General features: G+C 54.7%; 1 protein-coding gene across 3 annotated transcripts in view; it reads left to right on the top strand.

The window, feature by feature from the left end:
• The window catches only part of PRDM5 (PR/SET domain 5), a 119,033-nt gene that overhangs the window by 3,342 nt on the left and 95,203 nt on the right, over window positions 1-20,488 (top strand). For 2 of the 3 annotated variants that reach the window (XM_070414161.1, XM_070414162.1), the window contains exon 2: window positions 15,428-15,511. The exons of the other annotated variant lie outside the window; for it this stretch is intronic. In XM_070414161.1, the coding sequence (XP_070270262.1) occupies window positions 15,428-15,511 (84 nt within the window). The remainder of the gene's footprint in view (window positions 1-15,427; window positions 15,512-20,488) is intronic. 3 annotated transcript variants of the gene reach the window in all.

Here is a 20,488-nt window from a genome sequence, read left to right as displayed (position 1 = left end):
AGTGCAGTGGTACATTAGCACAGGGAGAGATGAACAACAAGGACTACTAATAAAATTGGGCAATTCTAACAATGTACTTAATAAAACTTAGGCAAACGTGCTGTTCCCCCCCCCCCCCCCACCCCGTGATACCCACTGAGAGAGGAAGGCAGGCGGGTGCCGGGGCCCTGTGACCCTGCGTCAGGCGCTTTGACCTCCCGATATCCGTAATGAGCTCACAGTTTCTCTGTGGGTCTCCGAATCCCAGCATCACTGCTCTTATGATGGGGGGCCACTGCTCAGTGAAGTCGGGGTGACTTGGACACAAGCACTGATACCTCACAGTCCACCCGAGAACCAGGATGGCTGCCGAGTGACCTCCAGGGGGGTGGTGGGGCGTCTGCAGGTGGAGGCGCTGGACAATGGGTTGAACACGTCTTACCGATGGAGCAGCACTCCTGAGATTTCATCACACCCCTCAGAAGGGCCCCGATTTAAAGCGTGGGAATTGTTTATTTCTGGAATTTTCCATTTCATTATGTGGGACAGAGGTTGGCCGAAGACCTAGGAAAGCGAACCCGAGGGGAGGGGAGCCACTGTGTCGTTAGTCAGTGCACAGTGGTGGTTGACATTATGCTCGAACCCAGCAAGTGGAAACCATAGGTTCCTTCCAGCTCCCAGAGTGTGACTTTGTGGGAAGGTTGAAGGTGGGGGATCCGCCACTGTCGGCCTCCCTGCCCTCTGGGGCCGTTGCAGGCGCAGGTTGTCCTCCCTCTGACTCTGCCAGCCATGCGGGCCTGCGCCAGGCTTGGATGCAGCTGAGCAAAGAGACCAGGTCTTGGCCCACAGGAGCTTGTTGTCCTGTGTGGGGAGAGAAACAAGTAAGCAAGTAGCAGAGGGAAGCCCACCAGATAATGGACGCACTCGTGTGTGTGTGTGTGTGTGTGTGTGTGTGTGTCTGTGGGTTGATTTTGCTGGGCACCATGAGGCTTTTTCTGCGCAGGGACATGGAATGGAAGCAGTTCCCATACAGTCCGACTAGTATGGAGACAGGCACGGGGTTGTGAGGTTGGGAGAGATGAGGAGGCCATAGGACTTTTTTTTTAAGAAAATGCTGGGGGCTCCTGGAGGCTCTGTGGGGGAGCGGAATCTCATGGGGTCACATTATTATGATTAACATTGCCTTCATTATTATTATTTTTTATTTTTAAATTTATTATTTAAAAAACTGATGTTAGAGAGAGAGGAAGGGAGAAGGGAGAGTGATAGAGAAAGAGAAACATCAATTAGAGAGAAACATTGATTGGCCGCCTTTGCCTTTTGCACGCCCCCTACTGGGGATAGAGCCTGCAACCCAGGCATATGCCCTGACAGGGAATCAAACCTGTGACCTCTTGGTTCATGAGTTGATATTCAGCCACTGAGCCACACTGTCCAGGCAATACTGCCCTATTGAGCACTTGGCCTTTACTCTTTCATTAACACCGTGAAGTAGATACTATTATTATCTCCTTTCTCAGTTGAGGAAATGGAGGCAGAGAGCTTGGCAGGTGATGCATTCATTGTTGCCTGGGTGACACAGAGTAAGGGGTGGCGGCCTGCGGTGCTTATTTCAGTGAGTCGCCTGGCTTTTGTGCTCTCAATCAGTTTGGATGGAGTTGGGTGGTTTCCAGGTAGAATTGTTGGAAATTCTTGGAAATTGCGGGCAACCTGGAACTGTCCCACGCAATCACGTGTTGGAAGTATGGGCTCTCTGCTTGCCATGCCCTTGCACAGACTATTCATTGTACTGCCCAGCAGCCTCTGGAGGCTTGTTACGACCCCCAATGTACAGATGACACACTTGCTCAGTCATTACTTCTTGTCTAAATGTTTCCAACGGTCCTGGGTTCACCTTTACGTTTGTCTCTGCTTTCCAGTGTGTTCTTCATTCTTCAACCCTTCCCGGATCTTCAGACGCCCAGTTCTCTCCCTGTCTATGGGAGCCCTTTGGGCCATCCCCCCAGGTTCCTGGTGGCTAATTCCTCGGGAGGTGGGAGAGGGCATTGCTGAGGCCCCGGGACTTAGCCGCTGAGTGCACACCAGGTGCAGGGCCCGCCCGGCTGGGGTCCCTCTGCTGCGCTCCCTTCCCTCGCACCCCCTGCTTTTCTGCCTCAGGGGCTGCTGTGTCCATGAACCCCCGCTGTCTCCCGCCACACGTGCTGGGCCCTTCTCAGGGGCAGATGCTGGTTTTCAGAGCAAAACATGTTGACAGCACCTCGAGTTGTTTTCCTGTTACCGCCGTCACAAAGTCTGACACGCTTAGTGGCTTAACACAACCCCAGTTAATTGTGCTATGGTTCCCGAGAACATACATGTAAAATGGGTGGGCAGGCTGATTCCTTCTCCACACTCTGAGAGAGGCCGGCCCCCCCTTACCATTGTCAGTTTCCTGGAGGCCGCCCTCTCCTTTGCTAGGGTTCCACATTCTCCAACCTGTCTCCTCTGTGAGGATCCCTGGGATTGGATTGAGCCACACAGACAGGCAGTCAGGGTAGCCTCCCGCCTCAGGACCCTAACTAATCACATCCCCAGAGTCCCTTTTCCACGCGGGGCCACACGCTCCCAGGCTCTCAGGAATAAGACGTGGATATTCTGGGAGCTGGTAGGCATCCTACCACAGCTCCCAAGCGTAGCACGTCCTTGCCTAGGCCACGGGAACACTTTACCATGAGAGCTGGGGTGAGTCCCCACGTGCCAGACATGTCACATGTCCCCACCAGGGCCTGCCCACTGCAGGAGTGTCCCGCCTTATCTTCAGAGTGGTCCTGGCGAGGGGGCAGCGCGGGGGTTCACCCACTGAAGCCTGGGTGTGTGGTCCTCTTGTAAAGAGAGAGACAGGTCTGGACTGAGAAGGAGGAGGAGATGCTGATGGTGTTCTCAGCCACGGTGAGCAGAAGACCTTCGGGAGCAAATTCAAGTGCATGATCTCATGTTACAGATGAAGACACAGGAGCCAGAGCAGCCCTGCGCGGTCTGGCTGCGGACAGCTGGCCCTCCACCACCCAGGCCTCCGGCAATACCTGCGCCCTGTCCTTCAAACCAAGGCCACGCCTCCCGCAATACCTGCGCCCTGTCCTTCAAGCCAAGGCCACGCCTCCCACAATACCTGGGCCCTGTCCTTCAAACCAAGGCCACGCCTGTGCTCTGTCTTTCAAACTTCATATTTTGTTTATTTGTGATAAATAACAGCTACAGTTAATTCTGTCAACAAATATTTATGCAGCCACTGGACTTGCTAGGCACTGGGCTGGTTGCCATCACCTGGGCTTGCACAATACCTGCGCCCTGTCTTTCAACATTGATAAGGCCTTTGTGGTAGAGACGTGGTGGGATAACATCTCAAGTAACAATACCTGACATAAAGGTTTACATTTGTGTCTTGGAAGATACAATAAGCTAAAAAGGCAAGTCGGGTAGGGTTCAAAAACATGGGAAAGAGGAAACTTAAAAAGAAAAGTGAGTGGAAGCATAGAGAAAAAACACGTAATATGCATAAATGTTAACACAGGATGAGGAGATGAGCTTTCAAGGTGACCCTGAAGAGACAGTGGGTTGCAGGCCCCCTGAAGTGTTTGTTGTACTTCCTGGGGCTGATGGCCGGTGTGAACACAACCAGCGGGAACACAGTCACCGCCCACGCCCACGCCCCCAAGCTTGTGTCTCTTCTGTGCTCAAAGGTGGCTACTCCATCCAGCTTTGCATGTCCTGGATTATGACAGCTTAAAAAAAAAGTGTAACTAACCCACTTACACGAATGCTCCCTGAGAAACTTCATATCTTATTTGTGATAAATAACAGCTACAGTTAATTCTTTCAACAAATTCTTAGGGAGCCGCTGGACTTGCTAGGCACTGGGCTGGTTGCTAGTGACGAGGGTGAGTGACAGATGACATCCCTGTTACTCAGCTTGTGTCTGAGCCCTGCAGCCAGCCTGCAAGGGGCTGGCCCTCATCCTTGTTTTATAGGTGAGGGAGCGGATCTTCAGGAGGGTTATGTCAGTAATAAGCGAATTACCAGAATTGGAACTCAGATCATCCCATATATCCTTCTCACTATCACAAAACCCAGCACCTTCTCTACGCTGATAAAGTGCTGTTTCTGTGCTCATACACCAATACAGACACCTCCAACTCTTAAAACATGACTTTCCCCAAATGAGACAAGAGTAAACGCATTTCGTCGTCTGGCATTTCCCACTTCACGGTACCTGGTGGCAATCCCTCAAGTGATCTTTTTTTGCCTGAATATATTTCTGTGGCTGTGGCTGTGCCACACTTTGCGTTTGCTCAGGCCTTGCACGCCTTTCCCACCAGGAGCTGCACTGACCGCTGGGAACACGCTAGTGGACAAATAGAAACGGGCTGCGTGGAGCCTGCCTGCCGGGGAGGCAGAGTCAGCATCAGGTGGATTCGTGCTGCGTTAAGGTGTGACCGGTGCCCCGGAGGAAAGGGGAAGAAGAGCTGGGAGTGGGCGACTTGCAGAGTGTGTGGGTGTCTAGGGCGGGTGTCCTATAAACGGGGTCCAGCCAGTGCTCCCCAAGAGGGGAGACCTGAGCAGTGACTTAAAGAACGGAGTAGCCAGGCCTATTTCTAGGGGCAGCGCCCTGGAGGCAGCAGCCAGAGCAAGGGCCCTGGGATGGAGTCTGCCTGTTGTGTCCAGACGAGGAGGCCGGTGAGGCCATGATGGGTGAGCCAGGGGCCGCGTCCGGGGCAGGAGGCCAGAGGGTCAGTGAAGGGAAGCGTGTGAGCCCAGGAACCACATCTCAGACCTTCCAGGCCACGGTACAGACCCCGGCTGTACTGGGAGTGACATGGGAGCCACTGCGGGCTCTGAGCGAGGAGTGACAGGCTCTGAGCGAGGAGTGACAGGCTCTGAGCGAGGAGTGACGGGCTCTGAGTTCATCAAGGGTCACTCGTCCGCTGTGGGGAATACTGGGGCCGGGCAAGTGTGTCACCTGGGAGACAGGCCAGGGTTCCTGCAGCTGTCCACGTGAGAGGCAGAGGCTTAGGCGGGGGCCATGCTGGGAGACGGCGGTGACAGAATACGTTGCTGGGATATGGGTGAAGGAAAGGGAGGGGTCATGGGCATCCAAGGACTTCGGCTGGAGAAATGGGAAGGGATGGCGTTTCCAGTGCATCACTCGGGCCCCTGGAGAGAGAGCCTCGCACCTGTTCTGGGCCAGAACCGAGGCTGCCCCTCCCCCAGCTGCCCGTCCGCCATGGCAGGAGTGGTTGATGCTCAGGAGAAACAGGTGGTTCGGATTGGGTTAGGGCAGTGGTCGGCAAACTCAGTCAACAGAGCCAAATATCCACAGTACAACGATTGAAATTTCTTTCGAGAGCCAAATTTTTTAAACTTAAACTATATAGGTAGGTACATTGTTATTACATTGTTATTAACTTAATTAAGGCTCCTAAGCTGGCCTTTGCTAAAAACGTCCTCAATCTGATTGAGGTACATTTGCCAAGGTCGACCCCTTCCAACTCTCCCATCCACACGCGTCTTGTATACTTGTTTCGTCCATCTCCCTTCGTTCTTCCTCTCTATATGTCCACACCATCTCAACATACCTTTCTCAATCCTCGACACTACATCTTCTTTCACTCACAACATTCCCTAAAATTAACTTAATAAACTTTACTTTTGTCACCCTCGAGTGATGTGCAGACACGGCTAGCACTAACCACTGCACTACGAGACTGCTGACTGGCTCACTCAACTCGTGCATGAATCCCGCGCGCCTCCCCCCGAGCTGTGTATCCTGAGGCCCGCCTGCGCCGACACCCCCACTTCTTCTAACGCCACTTCTTCAAAATAGACTCGCCCAGGCCGAAAACCGACTTCTGCGCATGGGCCACGAAGTTTCAATCGCATTGTACGTGCACGCCCGCACGTGGTATTTTGTGGAAGAGCCACACTCAAGGGGCCAAAGAGCCGCATGTGGCTCTCGAGCCGCAGTTTGCCGACCACTGGGTTAGGGAAACGAAGCTGCATGCAGGTCCCCATATTCTCAGAATCTGTCCTTCCTCACGTCTCCTGCACCGCCCCTGTCATACCATTTCATACGTGATGCATTTCTTTTTTTTTTTAAATTAAATTAAATTATTTTATTTTTTAATATATTTATTTATTGATTTCAGAGAGGAAGGGAGAAGGAGAGAGAGAAAGAAACATCAATGATGAGAGAGAATCATTGATTGGCTGCCTCCTGCACACCCCCTACTGGGGATCGAGCCCGCAACCCAGGCATGTGCCCTTGGCCGGAATCGAACCTGGGACCCTCCGGTCCACAGGCTGACGCTCTATCCACTGAGCCAAGCCGGCTAGGGCATGATGCATTTCTTAAAGAGCAATTCTGCTGCCTCCTGGGCCCGCTGCCTCTTTGCTCTGACTCCGCCGTATCTGCGGAGAGTGACGGAGACCACTGCAGGGGCCTCCCCCTTGTGGATCTTCTCCCCATAGCGAGACGTTGGCAGGGCCTTTGCTGTCCTGTCACTGGCTCAGAACGTCAGGGTGGGAGGCTGCGACCCTCCTGGCCTGGGAGCTGCTGTAGCCGGCTCCCAGGCCCCTTCCAGGTGGAGAGCAAGCAGGGCCCCGGCTTCCCCGCTGGCCCCGCTCTCGCTGACGGGCTCCCGTGGTTTCGCTTGCAGGTTGTTTGCTCTCCTCCTTGGAAACAGGAAGGTGGCAGGTGTAGTTTCTCTACCTGGATGCATCGGTGCCCTGCACACGCACAGCGTCCAGCTAAGGCAGTGGTTCTCAACCTTCCTAATGCCGCGACCCTTTCATACAGTTCCTTATGTGTGGTGATCCCCCACCATAACATTATTTTTGTTGCTACTTCATAACTGTAATTTTGCTACTGTTATGAATCGTCATGTAAATATCTGATATGCAGGATGTATTTTCATTGTTACAAATTGAACATAAAGCATAGTGATTAATCACAAAGACAATATGTAATTATAGATGTGTTTTCCGATGGTCTTAGGCGACCCCTGTGAAAGGGTCGTTCGACCCCCAAAGGGGTTGTGACCCACAGGTTGAGAACAGCTGGGCTAAGGCGAATGGGTAGGTACAGGGAGGCGTCAGGCAGGGGAGGGAGACTGGCTGTTCTCAGGACTGCCCTGTGTGGAAGGCTGGTGGTGTTGCCGGGGAGAGGCGGGCCCAGGACCAAACGCTGGGACCCACTTACGTCCCAGGCGGGGATTCCGGCTCCTCTGTGAGAGCACCACCTCACATTCAGACGGTTCACCTGCGGGCGGGCCACCGATGCGTTTCAGCTGAATGGATATGTCTTATCTGCCGAGCCACTTCAGAGCAAGTCACAGACTGTATGACGGCTTACTCCTCAGTATCTCAGCACCAGGGCATTGTCCTGAATAGCCCTGAGGCCGTTTTCACACCCACAAAAGGAACAGCGATTTCTTCCTGTCCCCGGATGCCAGCCTCTACGTGGATGACTTCAGTGACCCCCAAAATGTTACCCCCAGGCCCCATCACGGACCTCCTAGCCCACTGGGTTATGTCTGTCACTCTCCTCACAGCTTCCCCGTCGCCACTCTGTGCTCAGTCGCAGGGACTTCCCGGGGAGACCGGGCTTGTTGCTCAACAGGCTCAGGGCCTGGTTGCTGGCCCAGGGCTTCCTGTACCCGTCTCTCCATCTCCCGCCTTTCTTCTCACCGGGAAGGCAGATGCTTTCATCTTTCTGTGTTTCACGCACTGATGTTGTGCACTGAATGCTTCTCCCAGCCAGAGGTTGCTTTCCTGACTTCCTTCCCTTCCTTCCCTTCCTTCCTCCCTTCCTCCCTCCCTCCCTCCCTCCCTCCCTCCCTCCCTCCCTCCCTCCCTTCCTTCCTTCCTTCCTTCCTTCCTTCCTTCCTTCTTTCCTTCCTTCCTTCCTTTTTGTTAATCCTCACCCGATGACATAATTCGATTGATTTTTAAAGAGAGTGGAAGAGAGAGGGAAAGGCAGAGAGAAACAGCTGGTGCCTCCTACATGAGCCCCGGCCAGGGCCTGCGCCGGGGAGGAAGCTTGACCGGACTCAAACCCGAGACCCTTCAGTCCACAGGTCGATGCTCTATCCACTGAGCCAGATTGTTAGCGCCAGAGGTTGCCTCCTTCATTGCAATACATGGTGCAGCGTTAGTCATGGGACTGGAGAGACGTAGGAAGCAAACGCCTCCCTCTCACGTGTTTTATCCTCGAGTGTTACCCACGTGCCCATCCCAGGCAGCGTGATCCCGGGTGCGGGGTGAGAGACGGGAGGGGACGAGGTCTGAGCATGCTCGCTCGCCCTTTGCCCCGGAGGAGCCTGGAGAGTCAGCCAGCACCTATCCCGTGCTTGGCAGAGAGCGGGCACGGAGGGCAGGAGGGCTGACGTCCGCTCCCCTGCAGTGGGTGCGTCCTCTCTCACGGCGAGGACCGCAGCACTGCGCTCACATGACTACTTTGTGCTTAGCCAGTGGTCTGTGAGCGGACACTACGGGTGGATGTCTGTTCCACGGCCCACCTTTGGCCCAGTGGTTGTAGCGTCCATTGATAATCCTCCCTCAGTTACATGATGAGGAATTTCTAAATGGTGATTTCACTCCCATGCCCCGACCCTGTCCCGGTAGGCTGGCGTCCTCTATAGCCAAGCGCTCCCCTTCGTCCTTGCTGCCCTCGGGTCCCCTTTCCTGGGGTTGTTACAGAGAAACTGGGACAAACGCCTCGTTCTTTCTTTGATCGTGTTCGTAAGTTGTTATCCTCTAATGATGTCAAAGGAGGTTCTTTGAAAAACAAACTTTTCTTCTTCCTCTGACAGTCACTATGGACGTAAGAGCTGGCTAATGTGTTTCAGTCCCTTACCCTCCTGGTCTCCGATTCTCAGGCTGCTGTCGATTTGGCCTGCGGGAGCGCGTTCTAACGGAGCTTACGAGCTAGAAGAGATCTTAGAGATCGGCTACTCCAGATCCCCAAGCGTGACAGCTGAGGGAACGGGAGCTCAGAAGCGCGTGATGCCCTGATGTGTCGCAGCTGGTTAGTGCAGACGGGGGTTGGGGCTCGGGCCTCCCGAAGCCTCAGATGGTGGGGCCCCACCAGGCTAAGAGGGCAGATCTGCAGTCCGTCTTGCTTTCAACTTCTCACTAATTCTATGAAGCTAATTAACAGAAGATGGCCCACATGTTTGCAATCATACATTTCTTGTTTATGAAAAGTTATTGTCCAGCTCGGTGGGTGGTGAATTGAATGGCTTCATGATCCGCTTTGTTCAGCATCCGCAGAGCAGCGCCGTGGAACTGGGCACTGGGCGGGGCACTGGGCGGGGCCGAGGGCCAGCTTGACGTGGACAGTGTGGTGTCTGTAGGTGGGATTTGTCCTGCAGTCACATTGAGCTGCACCTGCACACAGTTCTGGAAAGTTGGAATTCATTTCCAAGATAGGAAAGTGGGGATTTCCCGTGCGCACTTGGGCTGCCAGCTTCTCTGAAATGTTTGGGATCTCCGGCTACAGTAGGCCCCACGGCGACGCGGCCACATTGAACCAGTGGAAACCCTGTTCGAGGGGGCAGCCCTGCCCCCACCTCCTGGCCACTCCCGACCTGGCCTTGCTATTTGTTGTTGGATGTCCGATGTCGCTTCCTGCCCCTTGTAAGCCTTGGAGATCGTGGCCCTTGAGATCCTTAGAAGCGGAGAATTCTGGGAGGGCTCTTGCCGTGACATCACAGACCGAAGGCTGTGTCAGTAACGCAGGCCCACGGGCAGGGGTAGGCCTGGCGTCCTCCTGCGGCTCCTGGGACATCTTCCCCCGCTTAGTCACGGAAGGTGAGCCAACGATGACAAGGCAGCTGGGAAAGTTTGCAAATTTTCAGAAAACTAGTTTGAGACATTGGTTTCCTGCCTGTCATTAGATATGAACCTTACATTAGGTGTTTAATGTGCTAAGGCATATACATACATACTAGTAGCCCTGCACACGAATCCGTGTGCGAGTAGCTTGCTGCCGCTTGCCCGAGCTGGCCACCCCGCCCACCGCCGCTGGTAGCTCTCCGCCAACCATAGTTCACTGCCCTGCCCTCCTATAGCTCTCCACCGCTGGTAGGTCGGTTGTGATGTTATGGCGTCCCGGCTAATTTGCATATTCCTCTATTATTATACTAGAGGGCTGGTGCACAAAAATTTGTGCACTCGGGAGGGTCCCTCAGCCCGGCCTGTGCCCTCTTGCAGTTTGGGACCCCTCGGGGAATGACCACCTGCTGGCTTAGGCCCGCTCCCCGGGAGATTGGGCTTAACCTGGCAGTCGGACATCCCTCTGGCAGCCCGGGAGTCCTCGGGGGATGTCCACTTGCCAGCGAGGAGCAGGCCGAGCTGCAGTTGGACATCCTTAGCGCTGCTGAGGAGGCAGGAGAGGCTCCCACCACCACCGCTGTACTGGCAGCCGTCAGCCTGGCTTGTGGCTCAGCAGAGCTCCCCCTGTGGGAGCACACTGACCACCAGAGGACAGCTCCTGCATTGAGCGTCTGCCCCCTGGTGGTCAGTGTGTGTCATAGTGACCAGTCATTCCCAGTCGCTCTGCTATTAGGGTCAATTTGCATATTACCCTTTTATTATATAGGATAGAGGCCTGGTGCATGGGTGGGGGACAGCTGGTTTGCCCTGAAGGGTGTCCCAGATCAGGATGGGGGTCACGCTGGGGTGCCTGGCCAGCCTGGGTGAGGGGCTGATGGCTATTTGCAGGTTGGCCACAGCCCGTTCAGGGTGGGGGGTCCCCCTGGGTTGCCTGGCCAGCCTGGGTGAGGGGCTGATGGTTGTTTGCAGGCTGGCCACAGCCCCCAGCCACCTAAGCTCCCAGTGGAGGCTGGCTGGAAGCAGGTATCTGGGATTTATTTAGCTTCTATAATTGAAACTCTGTTGCCTTTTGCGGAGGCCACAGCGGGCCAGGGCAGGCGGGAAGCTTGGCTTCCTCCATCGCCAGGGCAACCAAGCCTCCTGCTTGCTCCAGCTGCATGGCTGCTGGCCTCCATCTTGGTTGGGTTAATTTGCATATGGTAGCTCTGATTGGCTCGTGGCGTGGCTTGGGCATTGCAAAGGTACGGTCAATTAGCATCTTTGTCTTTTATTAGTGTAGATTAGATATATTCATATATATGCATACACACACACACACACACACACACACACACCTCGGTAGAACAGACTAACTTGGGTGAGGGAGTGTCTGTTAAAGCCAAAAATCCGTTCTAAAATAAAGTAGGTTTTCCGAATATGTGTGTATAAAAAAATTGACAAATTCGTTATTTACCACTTTTTACATATGTAGGCACGTTTATATAATTAAAATTATGTATGAAAAGTTTAATTTCATAGAAAATTTGACAATTTCCTATGTTTCAACTAAAAGAAGAAATAATTACATATAATATATATATATAGTATGTGGCCCAATCTTCCTCTCACAGGTGTGCCACCCACACTGGTTTGGAGCCCAGGAGATGGAAGGGGCTTCCTCTGAGGCCAGAATTTCCATGGGGGGAGGCGAGTGACTAGAGCAGTGTGTACACTAACGTCATGATGAGAAAGTGCTGCCTGTACGTGGGGATCACAGTGAACAGAGTCGGAGGCTGGTTAGGGGAGCGTCAGCGTGAGAGTGGGTCTGTGAGGATAAATCTCCACCTGAAGCCAGACATCCGCTGTTCTTATCACCTGCCGTGTTTCTCACCACCAGAGCTACGGAGGATTACCAGTTGGCTGGTCACAGTTTGTAATCTTTTTTTTCCTTTTTCTAAAAAATATATTTTATTGATTTTTTACAGAAGGGAGAGGGATAGAGAGTTAGAAACATTGATGAGAGAGAAACATCGATCAGCTGCCTCCTGCACACCCCCTACTGGGGATGTGCCCACAACCAAGGTACATGCCCTTGACCCGAATCGAACCTGGGACCCTTTAGTCTGCAGGCCGACGCCCTATCCACTGAGCCAAACCAGTTAGGGCAACACAGTTTGCAATCTTGCAGCCACAGAAACTCAAGTGTCTTTGATCAGATTATTCTCATGCCCTCACACGTGTGCTTCGAAGGCCATCTCATCACATCCAGAGAGCTCAGGTTCCCATAAATTTGCCTCCTCGATGTATGTTTTTATGTTCTTGTTTTTTTTTTAAACTGTGGTGGCGGCCTACTGGTGAGTTGTGAAATTAAGTTATTGGGTCAAAACTAGTATTTTAACACAAGTGATTAAAACAGAGAAGACGATGTGAGCGTGCTCTGTGCAGAGCAAGGGTAGCATGCGTCACGAGATTCCTGTTTTAGTTTTATACGTGTGTGTTTCCCTGTGCATATGCACGTTTGCTCAGATGAGATGCAAAGTGTATTTCTCACTCTGGTTTGAGGAAAACAGTGGGGAGCTGCATTTCTCGCATTCGGGTTAGGGCAGGTGACTGTTCACTTTTAGCAGCGAGGCTCTCAAGTCAGAGTTCTGCTTCCTGTTGGGAATATTCAAAGCGGTCAGTCCTTTAAGGCCTGTGTCGGAGCAGAGCGGAGCGGAGCGGAGCCCTGCACGGCCCGGGTGCTCTGAATGGCTGTGATCCATGCGTTCTTCTAAACTCTCCCGATCGGCGACGCCAAGCGCAGGGCGGGTTCCTTCTCGAACCAGCTCCTTCCAGCAAACTCCATCCAGGCAGGCAGCCGGACACCAGCTGGTGAGTGCACATCTTTCTCACATAGTAGCATCAGCCTCTGTACCCACACCTGTTATCAGGGCAGCCACACGCTGCCCGCTCAACAAACCACCTTACATTGTAGTGGTACCTGAGCTCCCCGGCTCAGCAGCTTCTCCCGTCTCCCCTGCCCCGCACACGGGCTGGGTAACAGGGCAGCTGTCCCTGAGCTCTCTGTGAGCTCCTAGCCTTACAGTCCCAGCTCTCAGCTCCATCTCAGCTCTCCTGTCTCCTGCACACACAGGAGCTACCTTCTCTGTGCCCGCCGCCTCTCCCTCTCTGAGCTCTCTCTAGCCCTGCTCAGCGGCTCTCTCTAGCAGACTTCTTCACACACACTTGGTCAGCATCCCGAATGTTATTTCAGAGTTACAGAAGGCTGGCTGCCAACAGTGGCATCAGGCATTCGGGTTACAGAAGGGCACAGTGTACTGTGTGTCCTTGCACCCGCTCGTGGTATCTTGGCCCGATTCGGATCCCCAGGCTCAGAGGCTGGTAAGGGCTCCCGGGCTCAGGGCGGCCTTGACCAGCTGGTGCACCCTAAACAGCGTCCCCCCAGCATGTCTTTGGGTTTCCTTCCTCTGCAGTCTTCTGCGGAACTGATGGATTCACTGTTTTCCCTCCAAATTCGCACTGACTGTCCTGGGTAGACCGGTTGCATTGGAAAGTGTGTGCACGTATCGTCACCTGCAGTGGTGGTTAAAGGCTGAGCACGTGCCCGAGGGGAGGGCACAGTTGCACCACGTGGGTTAATACCAAACCCTCACACTTATTCCCAAAACACTCCTCTATTTCAGCCTGTCGTCCTGAGTGGCTTCATCCTCAGTGTCACTGTGCTGAGTGACCGCCGTGAGCAGGCCCCGGGCGGGGTGGTGGCCTGGGGAAGGCACAGCGCCTGAGCCCTCCACTGGGGACAGGCCGCTGCTCCCAGTCCTGGCTCTGACCGCTGCTAGGTGACCGACCGTGGCAAGCGAGTGATGGAAGCCCTTGGCCTCCGGTTTCCTTCCTTGTGGCCTGGGACATTCTCACAGAGGCCTGGCTGGCGTGTGGCACATAGCTGTTCAGTCAACGCCAGCTCCCCTCCCGGTACAGCTTTCCTTAACCGCCACTCCGGCCCGGTGAGGTCCCCGAGCAGGCGAGAACGATTCCCTGTTATAGAAGCGTCTTTGGGGCTGTGCCCGCCGAGGGGCGAGGCTGCGTGTCCAGCGTCCGCGTGGGGCGGCCCCTGACGCCCGGAGGCTCCCAGCCTCTCTGAGCTGCTCCTCGCACCCTGGACCCGGCCCGCGTGCTGCGATGAAGAGCAGTGTCGCTGTTCGTGGTGCCCTGTGCTGGGCTCGGGCCCTTTGCTTCGCCTGTAACATGAGGGCTGGTCAGCTGTGGGGCCCCTTTAAGCTTTAACAGTCCGCTCTCCCCAGGGCTGGCCTTCCTGCTGTTCGTTAAGCCATTTGTCTTCCTGGAAACATTGCTTTGGTGCTTATTTTCCCTGATGCCTCTCGCCGCACGTTTCCCTGGAGAGTTGGGTGGCTGCTTCGTCCTCCAGCCCCGTGGGAAGGGAAGGTCCTGCTGGAGACCAGGCACAGGGGTGGGAGGGCGCACGGGCTGTTTCTGCCCACACACATCTCTACAGCGAGTCCGGCAGCAGATCCCCCCCCGTCCCCCCCGCCCATCGCCAGTCCCTGCTTCTCCCCTTCGTGAGAAAAGGGCCACTACCTGTCGGCCTGCCTCACAGGTCCCCCACGGCCCTCTGCAGCCGCTCCTGGTCCCCAGGCTCTCACCCGGCTCTGGTCACAGTGCAGCCCCGGGTCCCCCTCCCAGAGCCTGCAATTACGGAGCCCAGGACCCTGATACTGAGATCCCCACGCAGAGGGGCTGTAGGCGGGCACTGGGGACCCTCACCCAGGGAGCTGCAGGCGGGACCCTCACCCAGGGGGCTGCGGGCGGGACCCTCACCCAGGGGGCTGCGGGCAGGACCCTCATCCAGGGGGCTGCGGGTGGGACCCTCACCTGGGGAGGCTGCGGGCGGGACCCTCACCCGGGGGGCTGCGAGTGGGACCCTCACCCAGGGGGCTGCGGGTGGGACCCTCACCCAGGGGGCTGTGAGTGGGACCCTCATCCAGGGGGCTGTGAGTGGGACCCTCATCCAGGGGGCTGTGAGTGGGACCCTCATCCAGGGGGCTGCGGGTGGGACCCTCACCCAGGGGGCTGGCTGCAGGCGGGCATCTGGTCCTTAGTTTCCACTGTGCCTTGGCTGTTTGAAGATTGGCAGGAGAATTTAAACTTATTTGTGAAGTCTTCCTCCGAGCGTGGGAAGCCTGCTTCTCCCTTCGTCATAGCTGGTCTGGGTGTGTGATTTTTATGGGAACCAGGTGATTTCGGCCTGGTGGGCTTGTCTCTCACGCCAGGCAGAACCCAGGGCTCCTCATTCCGGGACCATTCGCCAGAGGCAGGGCCTCACCCTCCTGGGGGTGTGAATGTTACGCAGTTTAACCCTTTGAGCTTGGCTCCTGTATCTTGGACTCAGGATCTGAGGCTGAAAACAGATGAAGTTGGGTTGTTAATGTTCTGTGCTGTGTAAATCAGTTAATATTTTAAGCGTGTCTCCATCATGGGGCACGAAGATGCGGAGGAAAACGTTCCTTCCCCGAGAGGAATGATGGCTTATTTTAAGGAGCTGGCTGTTGCACTAATGCCTGTCCCGTGTAACCCGCTGCAGGGCGAGAAGTTCGGGCCGTTCGCTGGGGAGAAGAGGAGGCCGGAGGAGCTGGACGAGCACATGGACTACAGGCTCATGTGGGAGGTGAGGGCGGGCGCTGCTTTAAACCTTTCCAGTGTGTGTCTCTTATACCATGAGTGCATTTACAAGGCGGGCTAATCCATGTTGGTTCCAGGGGACTCTCTCTAAGTATTGCAATGTTTCAATTTTAAGGAATCGGAGTGACTTGAAAGTTCAGCATTTGAAGAAAAGTAACGGTTGACATACCTTCCTAGACGATTCTAGAACTCTGGAGTTTATATAGTTCATCCCTGGAAAAGGAATTTCCCAGTATAAGGGTGTTTGGGTGTCAAAATAAGCCCTCGCTGGGACCGGATTTAGATTGTAGGTTCGCTGTCTGTCCGTGGAATTATATTTCCTTTACCTTTACTTCCCAGCTGCAGACCTAGTGGCTTAGAGACCAACTCTGAGCTCCACGTTGGAATGAAAATACCACCTTAAAATGCACCATCTTTGCCCTGACCGGTTTGGCTCTGTGGACAGAGCGCCGGGCCGAGGACTAAAAGGTCCTGGGTTCGATTCCGGTCAAGGGCATGTTCATTGGTTGCAGGCTTGATCCCTGGTAGGGGGTGTACAGGAGGCAGCTGATCAATGTTTCTAACTCTCTATCCCTCTCCCTTACTCTCGGTAAAAAATCAATAAAAATATATTAAAAACAAAAACAAAAAAACGTACCGTCCTTTGATAACATGATTACTTGCATCTGTCTCAACATGAGGACATTAGGATGAAACCGCTTTCACCAGGTCCTGCTCTTTCCTCCTCCTCAGAGGTGTGGGCCTGTGAGGGTCCAGCAGTCAGGCTGTGGGCATTTCAGAAGCTTGGCGTCTGTTGATTTTTCTAGATCTCCCCCTTGAGGGTTGCTGAGAAAAGCTGTGTTTGACCCCTGAGGCCGTGGAGTTAGCAGGGCAGTCAGGCATTACTGTGAAATGCAGAATTTCCGCGCGTCAGAGCTTTACTTATGTTTGCCACTAGAAAAGATTTCGTGACTCTGGCTAAATAACATATTTTCAAAAATATAGCTACCACAATACATGATTACAAGCTTTGCAGGTGTTTTGGTAAGAACTGTTAACCTCCTAGCATTATAGTAAATTATTATTTCAAAATAAATGGTTATACCAGACGCACTGGGACCTCTTATGTAATTGGGCTTTCAAAACGATAAATATGGATTTTGGGGGGAAATTTCTTCTCAGCCCCCCATCTCCACTTCACTTACACACGGGGGTGTCTTCTAATTAAGAACTCCCCTCTCCTTGCTTCGAACCAAGGAAGACCAGGTGGGAGCTGGGTGGAGCCTGAAGTATCTGCCTCATTCACAGCCGGGCAGGAACCCTTCGTTCACGGCCCCAGAAAAGCGGGACCTAGGATCCCGTGACAGGGATCCGAGGCTTGATGTGGACTTTATACTCTGCTTCCTAAATCTTGACCTTTGTCCCCCGTGTGGCAGGAGTCGGGCCTGCAAGGTAGGATCTGAATGTGTGTGTCCATCAGCTGCATGGAGGGCACCAGCGAGCCTGGACGGGGCAAGGTCCAGCCCGCGGAGAGGCTGGCCTGCGAGGTGGCAGGGAGGCGGGCACAGGGCAGAGGCTGGCAGGGTCTCAACACCGAGCTGGAGAGAAGGAGCCGGGAAGGGGCGGGACCCAAAGGACATCACTCTAATTCCTCGCTCCCGGAAGAGGAAGTGGGGGCACAGAGAGAGGCGGGAGTTCTTGACCGAGAACACGAACATGGAGGACTCGAGCTTCTTTGCTCATCCTGAGAAATGAGGCTGCTGCTTGGAATTCCTTCCGAAGCCAAACCAGGCCTGGGACGAGGGATTAGAGGGAGGTAGGACCGGAGGGATTATCCTGCCAGATATCAGGGCTCCTTATAAAAGGATTCTAGCTTAACTCTGCGGTATGGGCACAGGGAGAGGCAGGTAGCCTTGCTTTTGGCAAAGATGCCCTTAGCACTGTGGTGGGGAGAGGAGGCGCTGACAGTGACAGGGTTGGGTGAGGGTGCTATCCTGCGGCTGAAAAGCATCCTGGCCCCTGACTCACAGCGTGTATAGAAAACCCACGTGAGGCCATTGTAGAGGGAAGCATGCCACGTAAAAACAATACACCTTCAGAAGAAAGCTAGGACCCTTCATGATCTCAGATCAGGTGGAGGTTCTTAAATCGGAAGCAGTAGCAGTGTAAGGGGAAAAAGGCCACTTGGAGGCTTGTCAAACGAGGAACTGGGGATCGGAGGGCACAATGAGGAGAACGAAGCAGCAGGGAAAAGGGGGGGAGAAGATCCTTCGAAGGCATTTGTCTGCCACAGTATTTGTGTCCAGAATATATTAAGAAACTACAAACTGATTTCAAGATAAAAAAAAAACGGACAAAACACTTGAACAGGCACGTCACACAGAAGATGCCCAAATGGCCAGTGCACCCGAGAGAGGGCCAAGTTCATTGCTGTTTGGGAATCGCAAACCAGAAGCAGGAGGGAGCCACTGAGCGCATTTCATCTGGAGCCGGAGGGAGTTGGTCAGTGTGGAGGTGGTGGGTGCGGACAGAGGTGGTGGGTGCGGAGGTGGTGGGTGCGGAGGTGGTGGGTGCGGAGGTGGTGGGTGTGGACAGAGGTGGTGGGTGTGGAGGTGGTGGGTGTGGACAGAGGTGGTGGGTGCGGAGGTGGTGGGTGTGGACAGAGGTGGTGGGTGCGGAGGTGGTGGGTGTGGAGGTGGTGGGTGCGGAGGGGGTGGGTGCGGAGGTGGTGGGTGTGGACAGAGGTGGTGGGTGCGGTCAGAGGTGGTGGGTGCGGAGGTGGTGGGTGTGGACAGAGGTGGTGGGTGCGGTCAGAGGTGGTGGGTGCGGAGGTGGTGGGTGCGGACAGAGGTGGTGGGTGCGGAGGTGGTGGGTGTGGACAGAGGTGGTGGGTGCGGTCAGAGGTGGTGGGTGTGGACAGAGGTGGTGGGTGCGGAGGTGGTGGGTGTGGAGGTGGTGGGTGCGGAGGGGGTGGGTGCGGACAGAGGTGGTGGGTGCGGAGGTGGTGGGTGCGGACAGAGGTGGTGGGTGCGGACAGAGGTGGTGGGTGCGGTCAGAGGTGGTGGGTGCGGAGGTGGTGGGTGCGGAGGGGGTGGGTGTGGAGGTGGTGGGTGCGGAGGTGGTGGGTGTGTGCCTGTAGGAGAGCCCTGTGTCTCCGTGCGGAGAGAGGCCGAGGAGGCAGGCGTCTGCAGGGCGCCGGGCTGGGCGGGGCTGTTCCGTGGTCCAGGAGTGGTTGGGTGGTGGCTGGCTCGGCCTTCGCAGTGGGGCTGGTGAGAAGTGGCCGGCTTCTGGCTGTAACTTGTTGGCGGTAACTCACACCCATGGGGCTGGCTGATACGTGGTGTGTTGAGAGAGAAAAGTCTAGAATGACTCTGAAATGTTTGGCCTGAGCCACCTGGGTGGCAGGTGGTGACGCACCTGAGGTAGGGCATTTGGGGGAGCGAGGGAAGGGGTGGGACGATGAGGTGGGTGCTGCGCTGCGAACTTGTGAGGAGAGGGCCTTATGCTAACCTTCACTGCGAGGTGTCCACGACATAAACTTAGTTGGATGAAAGTGCAGTTTGCACTTGAAAAACTCAATGTTCAAGAAACACAGTGATGACATGTATGCTATTTTCAACACCTTTGCTGGGAAAATGTAAAATGTGAAGGTTGCAGAGGGAAATGCCTTATGGCTCCCCCCTCTCCCCCACCCCAGCCCCGAGCATTACTCCCCGGGGATTTCCTGCTCTGCACACGTTTCTTTGCCCTGAAGACGGTGATTGACTGCAGGCGGGTTTTCCGAGAAGCCGGAGGGCTGGCTATTAAAGTGGACGTTGTGTTTAGATGTTTTCTGTCTCCCTGCAGTGGTTCTGTGCTCACAGCTGGCCTGCTGCTGGGGAACTTGATTCAGCCCCAGGTTTCCAATGTGTTTTCGTTTTGGGGGGAAATGTTTTCAATTGTTTAAAATCTTTTATTTTCCTTGATTGTTTATGGAAGTCTCTTTAGGTGTTTGGAACAGAGAATTGTCTTCCCCAAATGTTTTTCTTCTGCAGACGATAGCGTTTTGTTTTAGGTCCCAAATGGAACCGCTTAGACACCCGTGGGCAGATGCCACCCAGGAAGCCCCAAACCAGCGCCGTGGCCGTCGCTCCCGCCCCCGGTCCGCTCCTCGGGGGTGAGGCCGAGCCGTGGGTGTGGCGTGTCCTCCGGAGGTTCTGCGTGGGCTTTGTGGCTGCCTTTTCTGCTTTGCACAGGAGGGCTCCTCGCTCGGCGTGCCAGCCAGCTCCTGGTCAATCCTCCAGACCCGACCGAGGATTAGGAGAGGCCTGGAATCCAGGCCAAGAAGTTGGTTAAAAAAAACAAGAAACGGTGATACCTGCATTGCTGGAAAGCTCTCACCGTAACCGTGGTGGTTCTGATCACAGCTGACTGCGATAGGAGTTTTATCAATCGATGCATTTGGCTCAGAAAACAAGTGCATCTCACTTTAAAAAACGAGGAGTGTGTCAAATAGAGGGATTCGCTAGCGTGGCCTCAGGGATGGCGACTAAGTGTGACGATGTTCCTCGCGTTCTTTCCACTACCCGTTTGCTTTGCTGACTTGGTGGTGGCGTCTTCCTCCGGCCTGTGGCGGCGGTGGGACGGGGTGCAGACGAGGTCGTGTTCATGGGGGTGAGGAGTTCTCGTCCTCTCGCACATCTACTCAGATACGGGGGTGGAGGCTCAGGGCGGGTCATGGCTGTGCGTGTGGAAGGTAATAGAGTCACTAGTAGAAGTAAGACAAGCGTGGGCTGTCTCACACTCTCACCTGTCCGCCTGCTGTGTCAGCTCTGCACCTCACTCACCTCGCCATCGAGAACTGGCAGGCGGCCTGGAGCTGGGGGGTCAGCTCTGAGGGGAGCATGGCCGTGGGAACACGTTTGTTCTCGAGGAAGGAGGAGGGCGTCTGCTCCCCGCAGTGTCCCCGTGAGGATGACACACATGTTCCATGTTCTGTCAGCAA

The sequence above is a fragment of the Myotis yumanensis genome, unplaced genomic scaffold (assembly GCF_028538775.1).
Source record: "Myotis yumanensis isolate MYYU_CA2020_CCGP unplaced genomic scaffold, mMyoYum1.0.hap1 SCAF_5, whole genome shotgun sequence".
Taxonomy (NCBI): Eukaryota; Metazoa; Chordata; class Mammalia; order Chiroptera; family Vespertilionidae; genus Myotis; species Myotis yumanensis.
The sequence above is the reverse complement of the archived record's forward strand: the minus strand, read 5'-3'. Positions and strand labels throughout refer to the sequence as shown.